At 41.4% G+C, this 20,792-nt stretch overlaps 1 protein-coding gene across 7 annotated transcripts in view; it reads right to left on the reverse strand.

Annotated features, from left to right (window-relative positions):
• Positions 1-20,792, reverse strand: part of SH3GL2 (SH3 domain containing GRB2 like 2, endophilin A1) — a 203,441-nt gene that overhangs the window by 23,324 nt on the left and 159,325 nt on the right. For all 7 annotated transcript variants that reach the window (XR_014821165.1, XR_014821166.1, XR_014821164.1 and 4 more), the window contains one exon: positions 18,704-18,776. Coding sequence is in view for 2 of the 7 variants with exons in the window: in XM_001925157.7 (XP_001925192.2) it covers positions 18,704-18,776 (73 nt within the window). In the remaining 5 variants the exon portion in view is untranslated. The remainder of the gene's footprint in view (positions 1-18,703; positions 18,777-20,792) is intronic.

Here is a 20,792-nt window from a genome sequence, read left to right on the forward strand (position 1 = left end):
TCTTGAATCTTTACATGAGAATATCCATTTGTAATAATTCATTGTGTTATACACTTATGATTAGAGCACTGTCATCTTCATATATTAGAGATCAATACAAAGCTCAGGAAAATAAAACCTGACGGCTGTGTCCCACTCCTAGATTTCTGAGTAACTGGTCTGGCCTGCGGTTGGGCAGTTTTTAAAGTTCCTTAGGTGATTCTGAAGTGAACCAAGGTTGAAAACCACTGCATTCCAATCTCTAGACTGAATATCTGAGTAGGTTATGATAAAAATCTGTGATAAAGAACCCAGGAGGAAGAGATTTGGGAGAAGTACAGAGGTATTTCCATTTCAGCAAATACCAAGTCCTAAAGAATATCCACAAAGTTGGACTAAACACATTAACTAAACCCACAGGTCTTGAGCCCAAAAGAGGGAAGCTCATCTCTTAACACCTGGACTTGGAGTTCCCATCATGGCTCAGTGGTTAATGAATCTGACTAGCATCCACGAGGACGCAGGTTCGATCCCTGGCCTTGCTCAGTGGGGTATGGATCCGGTGTTGCTGTGAGCTGTGATGTAGGTTACAGACACAGCTCAGATCCTGCGTTGCTGTGGCTGTGGTACAGGCCAGCAGCTACAGCTCCAATTTGACCCCTAGCCTGGGAACCCCTGTATGCCGTGGGTTCGGCCCTAAAAAGCAAAAAAAAAAAAAAAAAAAAAAAAAAAAAAAAAAAAATATATATATATATATATATATATATATATATATATATATTTGGACTCATTTCTTTTTCTTTCCTAAGCTTTTCTGAGATACAACTGGCCTATAACATTGAACAATTTTAAGGTATACAGCATAATGATTTGACTATGTATATATTGTGAATGATCACTACAGTAAGTTTAGTTACTACATGCATCACCTCATAGTTACAATTTTTTTCTTCTGATGAGAACTTTGAAGATCTACCTTCAGCAACTTTCAATACAGTACTGAAGTACAGAATTTACATAATAGAGTATTATTAACTGTAACCACTCAGCTGTACATTACATCCTCAGAACTTATTTATCTTACACTTGGAAGCTTGTAAGATACCCTGTGACCACCTACACCCATTTCAGGCACCCAACCCCCATCTGTGGCAACCACCAATCCAATCTGTCTCTATGAGTTTGATTTCTTTCTTTTTTTTCTTTTTTTTTTTTCCGTCTTTTTCTGCCTTTTCTTGAGCCACTCCTGCGGCATATGGAGGTTCCCAGGCTAGGGGTCTAACCAGAGCTGTAGCCACTGGCCTACACCAGAGCCACAGCAACGGGGGATCCAAGCCTCGTCTTCGACCTATGCCACAGCTCACGGCAATGCCAGATCCTTAACCCACTGAGCAAGGGCAAGGGTTGAACCCACAACCTCATGGTTCCTAGTCGGATTCGTTAACCACTGCACCATGACAGGAGCTCCCTATGAGTTTGATTTCTTTAGATTTCACATATAAGTGAGATCATGCAAATTGTGGGGGGTATACTTATATTTATAAAATGGAATATTACTCAGCCATAACAGAAGGAAATATCTGGACTCTTAAAGGCTAGGCCATTAGATAAAAGGAAGACAGAGAAGAAAGTTTCCCCCCACAATCAAAATAAAACAAAATTGTACAAGGTTTCTTTTTCTTCTGGTTTTGTGTTTGGTAGGTGGGAATTAGCTTTAATAAGTGTTACCATCATAACAATTTAAACTTCATCTTCACAACAACTCCATGTGTCTCACTGAATCCTTGTGGAGAGAGGGTCGAGCTGCATCCACAAGGTGAGGATGTGGAGGCTCATGGAGACGTTCTCACAAATTACTACGAGGCAAAGACAGAACTTCAGTTCAGGTCTGAGCGACCCCCAAATCCATTCCGTTTCCCACTCCATCAAATTTCCTGTGGGACTAAAAGTGGCAAGTGAACTGCCCCCTCCCCAAGTCTCCATAAATCCTTGTATAAAGGCTTTTACCAGTGACTGTCCACCTGGTGTATATCAGAATTACTTAGAGAACTTTTTTAAGACACAGATCTGATTTAGAAAATCCAGAGGGTTAGACTGCAGAACATATCGCTGAGGGTACTCTGGAGGTATGGACAAGCAAGAGTGGACACTGCTGTTCCACCTCTTTATTTTTATTTTTTGTTCTTTTTGTCTTTTAGGGCCACATCTGCGGCACACAGAGGGTCCCAGGCCAGGGGGTCCAATCAGAGCTGTACACGCTGGCTTACACCAGAGCCACAGCAATGTGGGATCCGAGCTGCATCTGCAACCTACACCACAGCCTACAGCAACGCCAGATCCTTAACCCAATGAGTGAGGCCAGTGATCGAACTCATGTCCTCATGAGTGCTAGTTGGGTTCCTAACCACTGAGCCATGATGGGAACTCCGTGGAGTCCCACCTCTTATTGGTTCTGGAGAATCATTTAAATCTTGAGTCAGTAAAAGGAAGAGTCTCAAATTTATCTCTCCCTCAGACCATTCCACTGTGTTACAGACTCATGCATTGTGGTACCTCCTGGACTCCACTAGGATGTTCAGGCATCTCAAACTAACACGTTCAAGCTAAATTTCTTATTTTCCACCATCATCCCATACCTGCTCCTCCTACAAGAGTCCCAGTATTAAAGGATAAGACTTCACTCATTCTTCTATTTGCTCAGGCCAAAAACCTGACAGGCAACCCTGATGCCTCTCTTTGTGCTGTACCCCACATCCACTCTGTCAGGAAATTCTGTCAGCTTTGTTTTTAAAACATATCCCCAAATCAGACTACTTCTCTCCCCGGTCCAAGCTCCCATCATTTCTAGCCTGGATTATTACAGCAGGTTTCCACTGGGCTCCTTCTTTCACTCTATCCCCCTCTAATCAGTTCTCTATGAGTCCTTCCAATGTCCTTTTCATGTCACACTTTTCAAAACCCTTTAATGTGTCCATGCCCCTTGCAATAGGGAACAAGGTCCTATGTGCTTGTCATTCAGGATGGTGACAAGGTCCATTGTGCTCCAGTTTCCACGACCTCCTCCATCTATTTGTGCTCTTTGCGGGCTCCTGAGCACACCAAACACACTACCATCCTAGACCTGCTCACTCTCTGTCTCCCTTACTCTCGATTTTTCTTCATTGCACTGACCACCACTTCATTGACAATGCATATTTATTCTCTATCAACCTCTTCCCACTAGACTGTAGGCTTCATGAGGGCAGGGTCTTGGTCTGCTTCATTTACCGATGTGCGCCTAGGGCTTAGAATACAGCATTAGAATAAATATGACAGATAATTGAAAAAAAAAGTTTCCTCTTTTACAGAATGGAGGAAATCAAAGCTGCCTTGCTGAGTTACTGCAAAAATTAGAGATGCTCTTCGTAAAATACCTGGCACTGTTCTTGGCATTCAAAGAAATACTGAATGAAATGGAGGTATAAGCAACATGATAAATTCTTTGTTGTATGGAAAGTAGGTTAACCAAGAATATATTAAATAAACAAATACACTACCCCCAGATTATCATAGACAAGAAGAAGGCTCTCAGAGTTGGTGGGACTAGATATCAATATTGAATGGTGCCTCTAGTATAACTAAGAGTAAGGACAGGACACACTCATTTAGGTTAAAGGAACAGAGCTGGTAAGAGGGAAGGAGGGCACAAGAGGACATTCAGAGAATTCTACATTCCCACCTACCTCCTCCCTCTCCCACCACCTATGTCTGTGGATTAAACCTAAAGAAGCTATAGTACTGACCTAATAGAAATAAAAGCCTAGTCTAGGTTTACTTTTCTGGACAAATGACTATAAATAAAATGTTTAAATCCTTCTCCTTCTCTATGCATGTATATGACTATGGGTTAACTTTCTAGCTCTGTTTCCCCTAGAAACTTGATAAAGGTGGAATATCAACAGGTAACACTGCTTATGATAAAAATGCCTCCTGGTTGATACACAATATCTGAGCTGAGAGGATTATGAATGAATAACCAACACCTGCTGAGAAGGGGCTTTCCTAAGTGCAGTGAATCCCATAAAAGGGCAGATCCCTTATTGGCACCTGGGTCCTTACAAGTAATATTAGTGATACTGATTCCTACTTGGGACATGGAATTTCTAAACCCCTTCTCCCCCACAACCTGGTGTGTTATTCTCTGAAACCTGAGCTGTCTCTTGAGGAGCCAGAAAATAACTTCTAGGAGTTTCTGTTGTGGCTCATGGGGTTAAGGACCTGACATTGTCTTTGTGAGGATGCGGGTTTGATCCCTGGCCTTGCCCAGTGGGTTAAGGATCAAGTGTTGCTGCAAGCTGTGGCATAGGTCATAGATGAGGCTAGGATCTGGTATTGCTCTGGCTGTGGAGCAACCCTCAGCTGCTGCTCCAATTTGATCCCTGGCCTGGGAGCTTTCATATGCTGCAGATGTAGCCATTAAAAAAATTATATGTATATTTACACATGTGTATCCATATACAGATATGGATATATAATTTATATCTATATGCTGTATAAACTCTTGAGTTAACTCCTACTGAAAAAAATGAGTAACATTGCCCTACTGGCCTGCTCTGCTTCCTACCTTGATATTCTCCTAGGTGAATGCTATGCCCAGGGAAGCCTTATTGAGCTGTGTGGGACAAACTGTTTGGCTGAGCCTATGAAGACCCCCTAAGTGAGTGTTGCAGGGAACTTGGAGCAATTGGAAATAAGTATTTTATTATGTCTGTATTAGTTTCCAAGGGCTGTTGTAATAAAATTATCATGAGCTAGGTGATGCCAACAACAGAAATTAATTCTCTCACACTTAGGGAGGCCCCTCCCCCATGCCTTGCTTGCCCTATGCATCTCTTCCATTTGGCTGTTCTTGAGTTGTATCCTTTATAATAAACCAGTAAGCATTAAGTAAGTGTTTTTCTGAGTTCTGTGAAATGTTCTAGCAAATTAGCACACTTAAGATAGGGGTCCGAAGCACCAGAGGCTAAGATTTGGGGTGGCATCTGAAACTGGGGCAACAGTCTTGGGGGACTGAGCCCTTAAATTATCTGATGTATAGCTAGTGTCAGAACTGAATGGATCTGTATGACACCCAGACCAAGTCAGAGCACTGGTCGATGTGGGGGAAAACGTGACACATCTAGTATCAGAATCGTTCTGTGGGCAGGGTGTAGAGAAAAAAATAGTATTTTTTCCTTTTACATCTCAAACATGACGCAGCCCTCTCATATGAGTGGGTGCTGATATTTGGAAAGACATTTGTAGGACAGCCCTTGGGACTGCTTTTCTGCAAAGGTTTCAGGAAATGTCAAGACAAGTGGGTCCCAAGCCTCTCAGGACCAGGCAAAAGTGATATTTTCTAAGGGAGGTTGGTTCCAAAGACAGTAAGAGTAGAAGATGGAGTGCTCTTTTTTTTCCCCTAAGGAAATAAAAACAGTCTTGATGTCGTTTTTTTTTTTGTTTTTTTTTGGTTTTTTTTTTTAAGTTTGATTAACCAGAATTCAACATCAAGGTTTGTAGCAAAGGGGATTTCTGCACTCTGGAAACCAGATGTTGCTGTGGAACAGGGAGCTGGAATGAGAGGCCCAGCACACATCTGAGCACAGGCTGGGGGGTAAAGGGAAAGGGTGGTGAAAATCAGTGTTCCCTGCAGAAAAGGCAGGGTGCTGAGTCTGCCCCACCCTGAATGATCATGATGGGAGTGTTTGAGGAGAGACCATTCGCAAATTAAAAAAAAAAAAAAAGTACAACCTGCTTTAAACTGCTGAATTATACTCTCATGAGTGGCTTCCTTCCTCTTCAACTGGAAAATTCCAAATAAGAAAACATACTGACAGGGTATCTATCTGCCACACAGCGAAGAAGAAAAGCCACCCCTGCCCTAGGCTTATGTCAATGAAGGAAACTGATATACTCAGGCAGAAGCTGTGACTGCTTCCAAGTCACATCTCTGGGTTCTGACTGAGTGGCGAAACCTCATGGACATAACATCCATCAGAGAAAACCAAAGACATGAAATAAATTTTACAGAAGCCTTCCACTGCTTTCAGAGATTTAATTCCTTTGTCATCTCTACCTATCTTATAGAAAACAAATTTAGTTGCCCAAAGAACAAAGAGCTTTAATAGACAAATACTACATGATTTGTACTGGTCTTGATAAATGCTGCCATTTGGACTGAAAACTGAGTAAGAGCCCTGAAGTATCTCTGAATAACTGAAGGTCAGGATGACACTTCATCCCATAACTCTCATTTCAGAAGTCTCTACTATGTGTAATTCACCTATATCATATCTTTCATCTTCCCCAAAACATGAGAGACAGCTCTGATTTCTCTATCTCAGAGAGACGGTCAATGAAACAGGAAGAAATGACGGGATTGCCCAAGGACATGCAGCAACAGAAGCTGAGCAAAATTTGAACCCTAGTTGGGGCTCAAAAGCCCGACTTCCTCCCAGAACACCACTCTGGCTCTGGCTGCCTTATGACTTCTTCATTAAAACAGGTCACATTAAGACATGTCAGCAGCGAAATATAGAACTCGAGCTATATTTACACTCGTTAGGTATTTGAAAATGCAGAGGCAAGGAAGTGTGACACACTCGGAAAGCAGGTTTCAGGCTGTGCCCATGAATTAGGAGACTGGAGGTCTCTCCATCTGTGTGACCTTGGGTGAGCGGCCCAACCCTCTGCACTTCTGCTGCCTCACTTTGTACCTAAGAAGGCTGGCTTATCTGATTTCTGTAATGCCTTTCAAATCTAAAAATCTCTCATACATGCACTAGAATTCACCAGGATAAGTGAACTAGGTTGCTTGCAAATGAGTAGATGATATCTATTCTAGTACAGACAAAACCTTAATGTAAGTTTTCAAAACTAAAGAAACTCATCCTTTGCAAAACCATCACTGAGACTAAAACCAATAGGTCTTAGACTATTTCCTTAATGAACTAGTTTCTGTGTATGGGTCTTTAGAGAAACAAGAACTTTTGAAAGATCATATAGATAATTTGAAGGAGAACAAGAAGGTAATTTACTTTTGATTCTTGCAGAAAGCTATTAAATTTCATTAGGGATAATTAATTTCTAAATACAACAAATATTGTGAACAAGCATTGTTAAAATGGAGAGGGCCAAAGTGATATTTAGATGTGATATTTAGCCTCTTTTTGAAGGTAAAAAATTAGAATTGCATTCCCTAATGATATGATCTATTATCATTTCCTATAAATTAAAGAAAGGGCATATGCTATCATGGAATCAAAGGACAGGGAATTAAAGGACAGGGTTCAAACTGCAGCTCTGCTGAGAAGAGAAGGTTTACCATAACCTTACTTTGCATGGTTATAAATAAGAGATACTAATACTTAGTGACAGAATTGTGATATTGAAATGTGGTGATACATGTAATCAAAGCAGGCACTAAATCAATGTTCTTTTCTTTCCTTCCCCTTTTTGGCTGGAAAAAGCTGTAGTTGAAGGCCATTTCATTGAAATGGTCACTGAGAGCTAAAAATCTATTTACCTCTTCATTATCTTCCAAGGCCAATGATATTTTTAGTTGGAACAAAAAATGAAGTCTGAATTACATTGACTAAATTTATAAAGTCTTGTACAGAGATTACAAACGCAATATGACGATAAATCCCCAAAGCACACTAAGTTAGATTTGGGGCTTAATACTTGCAACAAAAGGTATGTAATAAATAACATTTTGGAATGTATTTCATGTTGGCAATCTATGATGATTATATATAATGGCCTAATCTTTCCAGATGAAATCTCAGAAGGTCCACAAATCCGACATGACTCTTCAAATGTTCCCTGCACTGTGAGAATGTGTCCCCTTGCCTTGTACACCAACAATTATTAAAGGGTGCGAAAGATTTACGTGGCAATTAGGATTTAAGTGAATATCCTCAAACCTAGGCAGTTCCTTCTGAAGTTAAATATTAGAAGGTACTAAGGAAAGATATGCCTAATGACTTACACAAATATGTAGTTCGAGCATGGTGTCAAGCTACTCTCAACCCAAATAATGGTATTTATAGAACCCTTTTCTCCAAGGCGGCAGAGCTCTCTTATGCCCCTGTTGAGTGGGAAGCGAAGGGAGGTATTTTAAGACACTGAGCTATGGTACACAGTCAGCAGCCCTAAGAGCCTGTGAGATTGGAGAGTGAGCATCTCCCACCCCCGCACAGAGTGTCATAAGGTGCCAACACAGGTCTCACGGTGAGCCCTGGGAAAGCAGGTAATTATATCACAGAGCAGAGAATGCTTCCTGCCATTTGAAAAGTACACAGTCCTCTGTGTACTAACATCATGAGCCTCTACCTTGTCAGGTTTTTGGTTTTTTTTGTTTTGCTTTTTAGGGCCACATCCGCAGCATATGGAGGTTCCCAGGCTAGGGGCCCAATAGGAGCTGTTTCTGCCAGCCTACACCACAGCCACAGCAACATGGGATCCAAGCCACATCTGTTGCCTACACTACAGTTCATGGCAACACTGGGGCCTTAGCCCCCTGAGCGAGGCCAGGGATCGAACCCGCAACCTCATGGTTCCTAGTCAGATTCGTTAACTGCTGTGCCAAGATGGGAACTCTTACTTCATCAGGTTTTTGGAGCAGAAAGAACTATGATATAATTCTGGGGAGGGTCTTGTAGGGGAGGCCTTACCTGTGGAGGAATTCCTGGGTAAGCACCTGAGATACCCTCAGATAGGGTTGCAGGCTACTGGGAAAGGAAGGTGAGTGACATTTCCTGAGCCCTTACAAAGTGTCAGGCATTCTGCCAAGTGCTTTTCACTGTCTCATGTTCCAAAGAGATCTTCAATCTAGATATAGAGTGGACCTATACTAGCACTTCCTGAAGGATTCAAAAGACTTCCTCCCAAGCTGAAAAGACATGACAGGTTTTCCCAACCTACCTCCTGCTTCTGTGTAAAGGAGCCCAAAGCAATAAGGGCAAATGGCCTGATGGCCCTGGGAGACAGTGATATGCTTGAAATAGAAACTCCAGCTGGGCTCTTAACTTTCTTTGCTGTATAACAAAGTTCCACAAACTTGGTAGCTTCAAACCACGCATTTATTATCACACAGTCTCTATAGGTTAGAAGTACAGGCACAACTTCAACTTAGTCTTCTGCTCAGGTTCTCACAAGGTTACATTCAATTCAAGGTGTCAGCCAGGCTGCCTTGTTATCAGGAATCTTAAGTGAGGGAGAGTCTGCCTCCCAACTCCACTGCGTTACTGACAAAATTTCACTTCTTTGCAGTGGTTATAAATGATGGTCTTGGCTTCTTACTGACTGTTGGCTAGTAGCCACCCACAGGTCCCAGAGGCCACCCCCAGCTCCCTGACATTCAATTCTCTCCTAAGACAGTCACAGCATGGAAGTCTGCTTCTCGCAGGACAACACGAGACTCTCTCATTTAGACTGCTAAGAACGCATTATATAATATCACATGGTCATGGGAGTAACAGCCCATTGAGTTTGCCATATAACATAACCTAATCAAAGGAGTGGTGAGTGGGGGGTCTTATTACCTTTGCCATGTTCCATTGGTTAGAAACAACTCATAGATCCCACGTACACTCAAAGGGAAGGGATTATACAGGGTGTGAATCATTAGGGGTCACTCTAGAGTGTATTCTACACACATACCAAGACTGAATGTTTGTGGGTTTTCTTTTTTGTTTGTTTGTTTTTGGCTGCACCCACAGCACACAGAAGTTCCCAGGCCAGGGCTCGAACCTGTGCCACAACAGCAACCCAAGCCATTGCAGTAACAATACTGGATACTTAACCCACTGAGCCACACAGGAACTCCAAGACTGAATGTGTCTTGACAGTCAAAAAGCACATGAAAAAGTGCTCAACATCACCAAATATTAGAGAAATGCAAATCAAACTGACAATAGAGTTTGATCAATGAGGTTTAGATACAATACATACAATACAATAAGTATGATGAGGTTCAGAAAACTGCAAATCAAACCTATAATGACCTCATATTGGTCAGAATGGCCATCATCAAAAAGTCTACAAATAAATGCTGGAGAGAGTGTGGAGAAAAGGGAACCCTCCTACATTGTTGGTGGGAATATAAATTGGTACAACCACACCCTATAGAGAACAGTAAGGAGGTTCCTTAAAAAACTAAATAAAATACAACTGCCATATGATCCAGCAATCCCACTCTTGGGTATATATCTGGAGAAATCCATAATTCAAAAAGATACACGCACCCCAGTGTTCACTGAAGCACTATTTACAACAGCCAAGACAAAGAAGCAACCTAACTGTCCATCAGCAAAGGACTGGATAAAGATGTGATATATAAATACAATGGAGTATTTACTCAGTCATCAAGAATGAACTAATGCCGTTTGCAGCAACATGGATGGACACACAGAGATGATCATACTAAGATGAAGTAAGTCAGACAGAGAAGGACGAATATCATATGATATCATTCAGATGTGGAATCTAATAAAAATGATGCAACTAAACTTATTTATAAAACGGAAAGACTCACAGGTCACAAAATCGAATTTATGATTGCCAAAGGGAAATGTAGGGGCGAGGGAGAAGAGTTTGGGATTAACATATACACACTATTACATATAAAACAGGTAACAAACAAGGACCTACTGTACACACAGGGAACTCTACTCAATATTCTGGAATAACCTATATGGGAAAAGAATCAGAAAAACAACTCTGTATATGTATAACTGAATCACTTTACTGAATCATTTTGCTCTATACCTGAGACAAAACACTGTAAATTAACAATATTCCAATAATTTTTTTTAAAAAAACTGAATACATCTTCATACTTTGCAGCATATGACAAAGACTAAATGGACTGAAGAGATGGTCATATATAAATATGAATTCTGGTTTTTTGCTGCATGACTTTGGGCAAATTACTTTTTTTTTTTTTGGACTGCACCTGTGGCATGTGGAAGTTTGAGGCTGGGGATCAAACTGGTGCTACAGCTGGGACCTGAGCCCCTGCAGTGAAAACACTAGATCCTTACCCCACGGTGCCACAAGAGAACTCCTGGGCAAATGATTTAATCTCTCTTGAAGCTTCAGTTTTCTAATCTGAAAGTAGAAACAACTATTACCTATATAAATATGAAAGTTTTGTCAATAGCTTTAGCCCAATGATCTTAGGCATGAGATTATGCACGTCTACACTTTCTCCAAAGCAACTGTGAAATGTATTAACTGTATATGACACCAAGTAGCTATTATGTAGATAGAGTAACAGCTCTGAGTCTGGCCTGTCAGGACTGCAGACCATAGTTCTGTCTGAAAGTTTAGCCACTTCTCTAGATGGAGCTTAAATATTATTAGCATGATTTGATTCATTTAAGTAAATTAAACACCTAAGTAGCACCACTGTGCTAGGTACTACATAGAGACAAACACACTCACACACATGTAAAACATACATATTCCTTGTCTTTGATGAGTTTATGATGCAGTGGGAGGGATAAAGCATTCATTCAATAAATAATGGGGGCACGGTTTGTCTATTAGGGATAGTAAACAGGACAAAGTCCCTATTCTTGTACAGATTATATTCTAGATGTGGGTGATGGCGAGATGACAAAAAAAAAGTTAAAATAGAAAATAATTTCACATTGCAATAGAATAACAGAAGGGGATATGAGAGTGGTAGTGAAACGCTATTTCAGATAGAGTGACAGGGAAGGACCGCATAGGGAGGTGGAGTGACAAGAAAGAAGAGCCCCAACAGGAGCCAAGGGAAGAGTGTTCTAGGCAGGGAAACTTCCTGTGCAAAGGCCCTGAGGCAGGAACAAGCTGAGCATGCCCGAGGATGAGCAAGACGTTAGCAAGAGTGGACAGATGTCAACACAGGCTCAGAGACAGAACAAGAGCCAGATCATGCAACGCTCTGTAGCCAGGAAGTTGCTTCTTAGTTCAATGTGAGCCACTGCAGGGTAATAACAGAGGAATGACAGGCATGACTGACAGGTGTAATGGAATGAACTGGCTGCTACATGGAGAACGTGAGAAAGAAAAGTAAGAATGAAGGCAGGCAGGATAGTGAACAAATAGAAACAACTTATAAAAGTAAATATTTTGATCAGTGCCATAAAAGATAAGAACAGGCCCTTGGACTGTAATGTATATACAACAACGCTATACACAGGCCACTCGCAGTTTAGTGGCAGCAACAAGCCACACCCCACTAAGTAAAGATAGAATACAAGTTTAAGTAGTAACTAGTGCCATGAAGAAAAGCAAAACAGGGAAACATCTCAGAGGGTGATTAAGGGTGATATTTTAAATAAGATGGTTAAAAAAGCCACACAAATAAGGGAACATTCAAGCAGAGACTCGAGTGAAGATTCTGGGAAGACCTGGAGACAAGTGGTTTGGGCTGAAGGCGTGGCAGAGCCCCAGGAACAAGGTGCTGTGCATGTGAAGAGCAGTGGGAAGGCTGGAGATGCTGGTGTACAGGGAGGTGGAGAGCCATAGGAATGTAGGGAATGAGGCCATATCATTGGACCCTGTAACCCACCATGAGGGCTTTCAATGTTATTCTAAGTGGGGAACCACTGACAAGATTTGTGGAGGGGACCTGAGGGAAGGTGTCCTGAGGACAGTGGAGGGGACCAATGGGGTTCAGGGAATGCCTTTTCAAGGAGGTGACAGAGCTGAGGCAGGAAGGACGTAAGAAGGCAGGGGTCACACGAGGGCCAGGGGGCATTCCAGGAAGAGCCAGCACCAAGTCATCTTCTGTCATCTGTCCTTATGCATTTTCACTCTTTTTTCCATATCAGGATTCAGAAAAGCAAAATCTCTTTGCTACAAAGTCTAGACTACTAGACTCATTACATGCCCCTTACTCTTTAAGGGTGAATATACTCCTGTGTGCAGTTAATCAGTAGACATGTCGAGGGCAAATGCTGCATCAGGCACAATGCTAAGAGCCCTGAAAGATGAGGAGATGAACACGACTCAGGTTCTGCCCTCCAGGAAAGGGGGTACATCCATGGTTTTTGGAGCCAGGATCTGAAGACACGAATGCCAAACAATACTTCAGCTCTATTACCATCAAATATTTTATAATCACTCTATTTATGCATCTCTGGAAGGAGATGATTAAGAGGGCAGCCCATGGCAAAGAAATAAAATAATTTTGAAGTAATAGATTTCCACGGATAAATGAGGTATTTTCAAATTAATAAGAGCTTTTATTTCTATAGACAACATTCTACAAATGAGATTTGAACTTATTATTAAGAGATTCTACATAGACATTTAATGACCCTGCCTTAATTCCCCACTCTCATGCATACTGGAGAACCCTAGACCATGTAAGGCATTCGAGGGAAGAGCATTTCTCTAAAGAACCAAACCTCAATGGTGCACAGCGCTTTTCATGTTCAAAGTGCTTTCCTGTCTACACATTTTAGAAATTTGTACAAGATGATGACATCTGGGTCAGAATAACTTCTCAGTGCAAACTAAAATAGTCTGTGTCATCACCACTGTGCTAAGGCTGGGAAGGAAACACAGCCAGTCTCACCATCCCTCCTGTTTTATTTCAGGGTAATATGTCCATTGTGGTACCATGGAACAGACTGGCAGAATGTTGAACAAATGAATTTAAAAAAAAAAAAAAACTTAAAGATAATCCTGATCTAAAATCGAGTCCATTTCTCCTTTGAAAAAATCAACTATCACTATACGTAAACCAAGAAGCTAAACATCAAACACATATCAAAATGTATGAAATAGCTTGAATGGCAAACTATCTAGTCTGGTGCTGTTCACTATGGGAATCACTGGCCACATGGGCTACCACTGAGCATTTGAAATGTGGCTAGTCTGCATCAGTATGTACTGTATGTATGCATAAAACACACACCAAATTTCAAAACTTAATATAAGAATAAAACAGGAAGCTCCAGTTGTGGTACAGTGGAAAGGAATTTGACTAGTAACTATGAGGTTGCGAGTTCGATCCCTGGCCTCACTTAGCGGGTTAAGGATCCAGCATTACCGTGAGCTGTGGTGTATGTAGGTTGCAGATGCAGCTCAGATCTGGCATTACTGTGCCTGTGGTGTAGGCCAGTGGCTACAGCTCTGATTGGATCCCTAGCCTGTACTTCCATATGTCATGGGTGTGGCACTAAAAAAGAAAGGAAGAAAGAAAGGGGAAAAAAACATAAAATTTTTCAATGATTTTTAATAATGACTAAAATTTTGAATATACTGGATTAAATAAAATCTTATTAAAATCAATTTTACCTTTCTTTTTACCTTTCGACATCCAGCTACTAGAAAATACAAAATTACATTTGTGGCTCGCATCTTACTTCTACTGGACATTGCTGATTTAGTATGCCCCTCGACCCCCAAGTCATCAGCATATTCATATAAGAAAACTTCTTGCTGTCTTCTCTGATTGTCTTTGCTCTTAGAAACTATGAGACCAAAGGCTCGCAATCAGGAGAAGTACACAGGGCTTTTCCCTTTCAAATTATTTCTTATCTAAACAAATTGGAAATGTGTACTGGTGTATGCTGTTCCTGTCAGAATAATTTCACAGTCCAAGCTGAAAGCTTTTTAAGTTCTCTGTTCTATGTTCTCCAAAGCCCTGCTTCACAGGCCACATGGGTGGACCTGTGGTCCCATTCATTCTTCCTCACCTTATCAGGGAGCTGGAGTTTCCAGAGGAATTAGCTGGGATGGTCTCTGGGCAGCTCTCCCCTGAGTGTACCTACCTTATGCTGTTAGACTGTGAAGACACATAGGGCAGGGGTCCAATCTTGGTTCTGTATCTACCCCAAGTGCACCTAGATACACAGGTCTTTGCACAAAAGCAAATGCACTTAATAAACATGGGTTACATGGGTAGAACTAATGGCTTAGGTGAAAGAAAGAGTTTTTCCTTCTCTCCTTTCTAAAACACATTACCCACTGACTGTCATCTGTGCTTCATAATTCATTTGTTCAAAAATCCACTTGTCACAGGCTACCTGAAACTGGAGGCTGGGGATGTGGGTGTTCTAACAGGAGATGACAAACAAAAGCACACGCACCACACAATTATGGTCAGTGTGGCATGTGCCACCAGGGAAAAGGAGCAGGGATTATGACAGGTCGCTGACAGAGGAATCTAATGTAGGCAGGGGTTCAGGAAGGTTTCTCAACGACCTTTATGCTGGACCTGAGGGAACTCTTTGCCTGGTAAGCTGGAGGGGAATGGGCAGGCTGACATGCAGGTGGGCCCTTTCAGTCTTGTTAAAACTTTAAAACGTAACCCTCAATGCAGTGCAAAGCCATTGAAGGGTTTTGTGCAGGATGATGATATGATCAGATCTGGAGGTGCACAACAGCAGATGTGGGGCCTTACACAGCCTATCTATAAATCCAGGAAAAGTAATCAAACTCTCTTAGGTCATTTCAACAGGAACTGAGTTTCGAGAATATGCAAGATGTAGATGCTCCATAACCACAAGGTTTGAGAGCCAGAATACATTCTAGAGCATGCATTTTTAATATAATACAAAATACTTTCAAAGTACCCTCTAGGTGTTTATTTCCGTGGATCTACTGGCCTATCCATATAAATTTGTTACGATACATTAGCTTCCCTTCTAACCCCAGCCAGATCTTGCTTATGTAGGACCAGTGGCCAGTGAAGCAACCATACTGGTTGAGCCAGCTTCTGGGTTACTGAGAGGCTGAGTGGTCAAAGTATTTATCAGAAGCATGAGTACGGAAATATTCTGCTCTTCTGTGCCAAGGACCAGGAGCCTCTGGATGTTGGCTACATTTCTGCATCCCCTTTTTAAGGACACTTGGTTCTGAACAAGTGCACTGGACCTTTCAGGAACTCAAGCCAATATCTTCTCTCAGGGCAAGGCATTCATGGAGGAAATAAGTCATATTTATTATAAACCAATTAAACACAGATTGTCCAAACTCTGTAGAATGAGTATACAAAATTTTATTTCATTCTAGACCCTTCGGGATGACACTTACTTGTATATATGTGTGGTTTGCCCATATATAACTGCTTTTCTAAACCAACTTGCAATTGCTTGGTGATGACCTTAATTGTCCTCCTTGGTGGTAGATGTCCATTCAAATATTTTTTTTTTGTCTTTTTGCCTTTTCTAGGGCCACATCCGCAGCATATGGAGGCTCCCAGGCTAGGGGTCTAATCAGAGTTGCAGCTGCCGGCCTACTCCAGAGCCACAGCAATGTGGGATCCAAGTCAGCGTCTGCAAACTATGCCACAGCTCACGGCAACACCAGATCCTTAACCCACTGAGCAAGGCCAGGGATTGAACCCGCAACCTCATGGTTCCTAGTTGGATTCGTTAACCACTGAGCCACGATGGGAACTCCTGTCCATTCAATTTTTAAATAGCCATAAAACCAGTATATTGACAGCAAATAAGCACATTCAGCATTCCGTTAAAAATGCATCATTTCTAAAATTTCAAATCTCCTCCAATTACTTCCTCCTATGACCTTGTTAAAATAAAGATAAATCTCAGCCCTACAATTTGTTCCTTTCTGCATTTCTGTTGTGTCTACTCTGAAAGTGAAGGGCCCTTTACACCTAAATGAAGAAGCCATTCTTCTCAGAGGCAGGACTGTGCAAGGAAAAGTTCCTGGGCTTAGGAGGCAGTCAGACCTGGGTTCCAGTCCTGGCTTCATTCCTTCCTTGGTGTGTAACTTTGGGAATGTTTCTGAAATTCTCTGGCCCTTGTTTTTTCCTGCAAAGAAATTTCCCAGCCCCAGTATTAGTTTTCTAGAGCTGTTGTAACAGACTTCCAAAACTGTGTGGCTTAAAACAACAGAAATTTACTCTCTCAGTTCAAGAAGCTTGAAATCAAGGTGTCAGCAGGGGTGGTTCCTTTCAGAGGTTCTCTGGGAGAATCCTTCCTTGCCTCTTCCAGCTCTGGTGGCTCCTGGCATTCCTTGGCTTGTGGCAGCATCACTCTAAGCTTGTCCTTTGTCTTCAGATGGCTCTCTTTGCCTAGTCAACATCCTATTCAACATGATCTACCCACCTACAACTCAATTCCATTATACTGAGGAACAAAGATGGGTCTTCACCAAGAACTTGTGTTTACAGATTTATAGTCTCTTTTCTATACTATGAATTGGTCAACTGTGTTTTATGTTTATAATCAGAAAAAAACATGACTATTTTTAGAGAAGAGTGTATATAAATAGCAACATACTGAAAACGCATTAGAGATTAATATTTTCCTTACCCTTCCCTGTATTTATCTTAGCCCTACAAGTGAGTTACTAGCACAATTCACATGTATATCCCAGGAAATCAGAGAGTGCTTTAAAATTCTACACAAAGATAAAGACTAAAACATTCTGCCCTAAACAATGACTTCTTGTGGTGAGACAGGGCGAACAGTTCTCTTCCAGAACTGACCTATCACAGCTGTTTAAACAGTAACGAACAGGTGGAAGTCTAAGAGACCCTTGCATCTCTATGGAATATAGAGGTCATGAAGAAGGCTCCAGATAAATATTAGAGACTTGATATTTGCTATTCTTTGCCTAATCTGCCAATGATTTGGTTCCCTGTCAAATACCTGCTTCCTATGGCTTATCATTTACTTCAATATTTTCCTTCCTCACATAATCCCATTTCTGACATAGTTTAAGAAAGGGAAAAAACTGAGACTGTTATTTCCACAGTTAATTATCTTCAAAACAGCAGCAATGCTGTCCCAGATCACCAAAAGCTGAGGGAAAGCTACATCCAGTAGGATGCGGTAGAGAGCTGCTCACTACTTTTCGTATTTGTCCCCTTCCTCTTATTGCACATATACCTTGCATTTCTCTTTCTTATCTCTCGCCCACTTATGCTCAGTATCCAAACACAATGGGGCTGACACAGTGCTTAAACTCTCTAAGAAGCTAGTCTCATGAGTAGGTGGTTTTCCCAACAGCCACACATCTCACCTACATACACCCAGCATTACTTCAAGTTTCTATATTCTGCAGTTAGGAACTGCTACAGTACAGAAAGGGTGGTGAGGAGGTCTATATTATCACTTTCTTTGCTCTGTTTCACTCTGTGCCTACAGAGATCAGCCCACTTCTGCCTGGTTCTCTTTTCAAGGTACAGCTCCATGATCTCTATTATAACTCTCTTCTTTTAGGAATGTGACAGGGTAGCAAGAACAAATGCTGATTTGTGATGTGCTTGGAGAAAAATCAGAACAAAGGACAACCCTCCAAAGACTTCAGTGAGTCTGAAAAGACATAAACTCTCTATTTCACAAAAACTGTTCCACCTCCTACTTGTTCACACCTTTAGTGAATTATTATATTTTATCTTAAAATTATTCCAACTTTCTTACAGCCCATTTCAAACAAATTTCAGTTAATAACAGCCTGCAGCTACCCTGACATCACGTGCCACCCACGCTGTCCACACAGTTCTGTTTGTTAAATATACCACAGTTAGAAAAAGCACCACAGAAGCTTCCAGCTACTTCAACGTGAGCCTTAAAAAGTCGTCCCTCCCCAAAAGTGCTCCACCAGAAGTCACTGAACCTCCAAAACAGGGGACTCAGCAAGCAGAAATCCACCAAAGTTAGCATGTCTACCTAGGAGAAACTCAAAGGTATCTAGAGGGATATGCCAAACGTACAAAATGAGCCCTTACCTGGATTGGGTTGAAGGTACTCAATTGTCTTAGTCATTATTTCCATGACAGCCCTGCTGGTGACATCCACTTTCTGAAATGAGAAGATAAATATTCTAAATGATGCAAATTATTAGCTTTAGACACAGGGGGTTTGTCTAAGTATATATATAACCTACTGGTGGTACAACAGAGCAAGGACCAGTCCTGCGGTGGATGGCAAGGGGCTCACAGAGCTGTCAGAAGTAAAACTGGCTTTGCCTTCAGCTGTGTTCCCAAAAGACTTGGAAAGTCTATTCATCCAAAGAGGAATCTGGTAATTACTAAAAATGTGCTTCAAAATACACTCCTTTATCTTCTGGTAAATGAGGTGGAGATAGCTTCGTCTCCCTGTAAGTGGCCCGAGGTTGTCTATGAAAATGGTTCACCTTCCTCAGAAAACCCTGCCAAATCATGCAAATCAAGAGGTTCAAATCTTCAGGTTCACTTTAAGAACAACCATGAAACTGGCCAGGCCATGGAGGGTATGCACATCTGAAAAGCCACCAAGTCTCCGAAAGATGTCACTTTATAGAAACGAGCATGCCATTCTATTTTTTTTTTTTTTAGAATTTTTAAAAACAAATTTGTTATTAAAGTATAGTTGATTTCCATGTTCTGTCCATTTCTGCTGTACAGCAAAGTGACCCAGTCATACAAGCACACCATTCTATCAGGACAAGGCTAGAACTGGTTGGTGTGCCCAGGCCAATGAGTAGGGCTGGATATAGGGTCTACAACCCCCAAAGGAGTAAATTTTTGCTGCAAATGCTTAGAAATGCAGGGAGCAAAGCTAAACTTAAGGGTTTCAATGTAAAGTCTCTGGTACTGGGAGCATCCAGGGGAACAAAACCCTCAAGATGGGCCCTGGACTGATGGAGCTCAACCCCTACACGAGCTCTCCCTGCCACAGACATCATCCCTGTGGAAAAAGAGCAAACTGTTCTCCAGAAGAAGAGGCTGCACAGAAGAAAAAGATGTCCCAGAGGAAACTGATGAAGCAAAAACATATGGCCCAGGAATAATTTCAGCATAAAATAAACATAAATTAAAAAAAAAATAAGGTGGGGATATGAATCACACTTTACCCCAGAATCATTAACTCACTGTCTACAGTGGGCCAGGCATGGGCCAGGTTTCACTGCCCTGAAGACAAATGAATATCAACTCTGTTTATTCAAGTGGAAGTGGGAAATTTTTTATTTAACTTCTGAGAACATCCTAAGTACATAAAAATCTTGAGAAAACACTTCTAATCACTCCTTGAACTTTTGGTTTATTCTAAATAAAAATCTTGGTCCTAAAGTCTCTCCTTGTAAAATTCTGTATGGTCAGTACCTGCACTCAGTAGGTTACCATGGCCTCTCTCTGTTGCACCCTTCACCCCACATGGAGAGGCCATGCAGTGAGGTCCTCTCTATGTTTATGTTCCCTCATGGGCTCCTTTTCTCATGTGATCCATTCATTCACTCCACAGGGTAAGCGACTAATGAAACTTAATGCACCCTCCTATCCTCCTTTCATGGATGGGGTAAGCCTCTTCCTCTTTCATGATCAGAAACCAAACCATAACCAAAAGATTTTCTCTTTCAGCTTTGCCTTTCAATACTTAATAATTTCTCCTTCCATGGAAGTCAGATTACTATATGAGTGGGGAATTTGCTACTACAGTGAGCACAGAAGAAAACATTTTTTTTTTCTTATGAGGTCATCATTGCATAAAATTACCTTAAAAAGCATTCCTATTTTAAGAGATACCTGCCCACATATGAACCCTGTGCCATGTCCTTTTGGTTAACTTGAGTTTTCAATATGCCTTAGATTTGAGTACGTGGCTAAATAGTATTTAGTTTTGAAGTAAATAGTGGTCCCCAGGGTGGTACAGCGCAGGACCTGGGTGGTCATCGAGAGAACTGGTAAACATTACCAACATGCCAACCAACCGCTATGTACTCAGTGTCATGGAAATGAAATCAAAGGTTGTGTGCAGAGCAAACACACTGAGAGTCTAGGTTACATGCTTATTAGGAAGAAAACATGTCTGCTGAGTACATGACTTAAGGGTTTAAGA

Source organism: Sus scrofa, chromosome 1 (genome assembly GCF_054392235.1).
Source record: "Sus scrofa isolate SSC_HxYL_T2T_F1_AM1 chromosome 1, Sscrofa_HxYL_maternal_Yorkshire_Landrace_v2.0, whole genome shotgun sequence".
Taxonomy (NCBI): Eukaryota; Metazoa; Chordata; class Mammalia; order Artiodactyla; family Suidae; genus Sus; species Sus scrofa.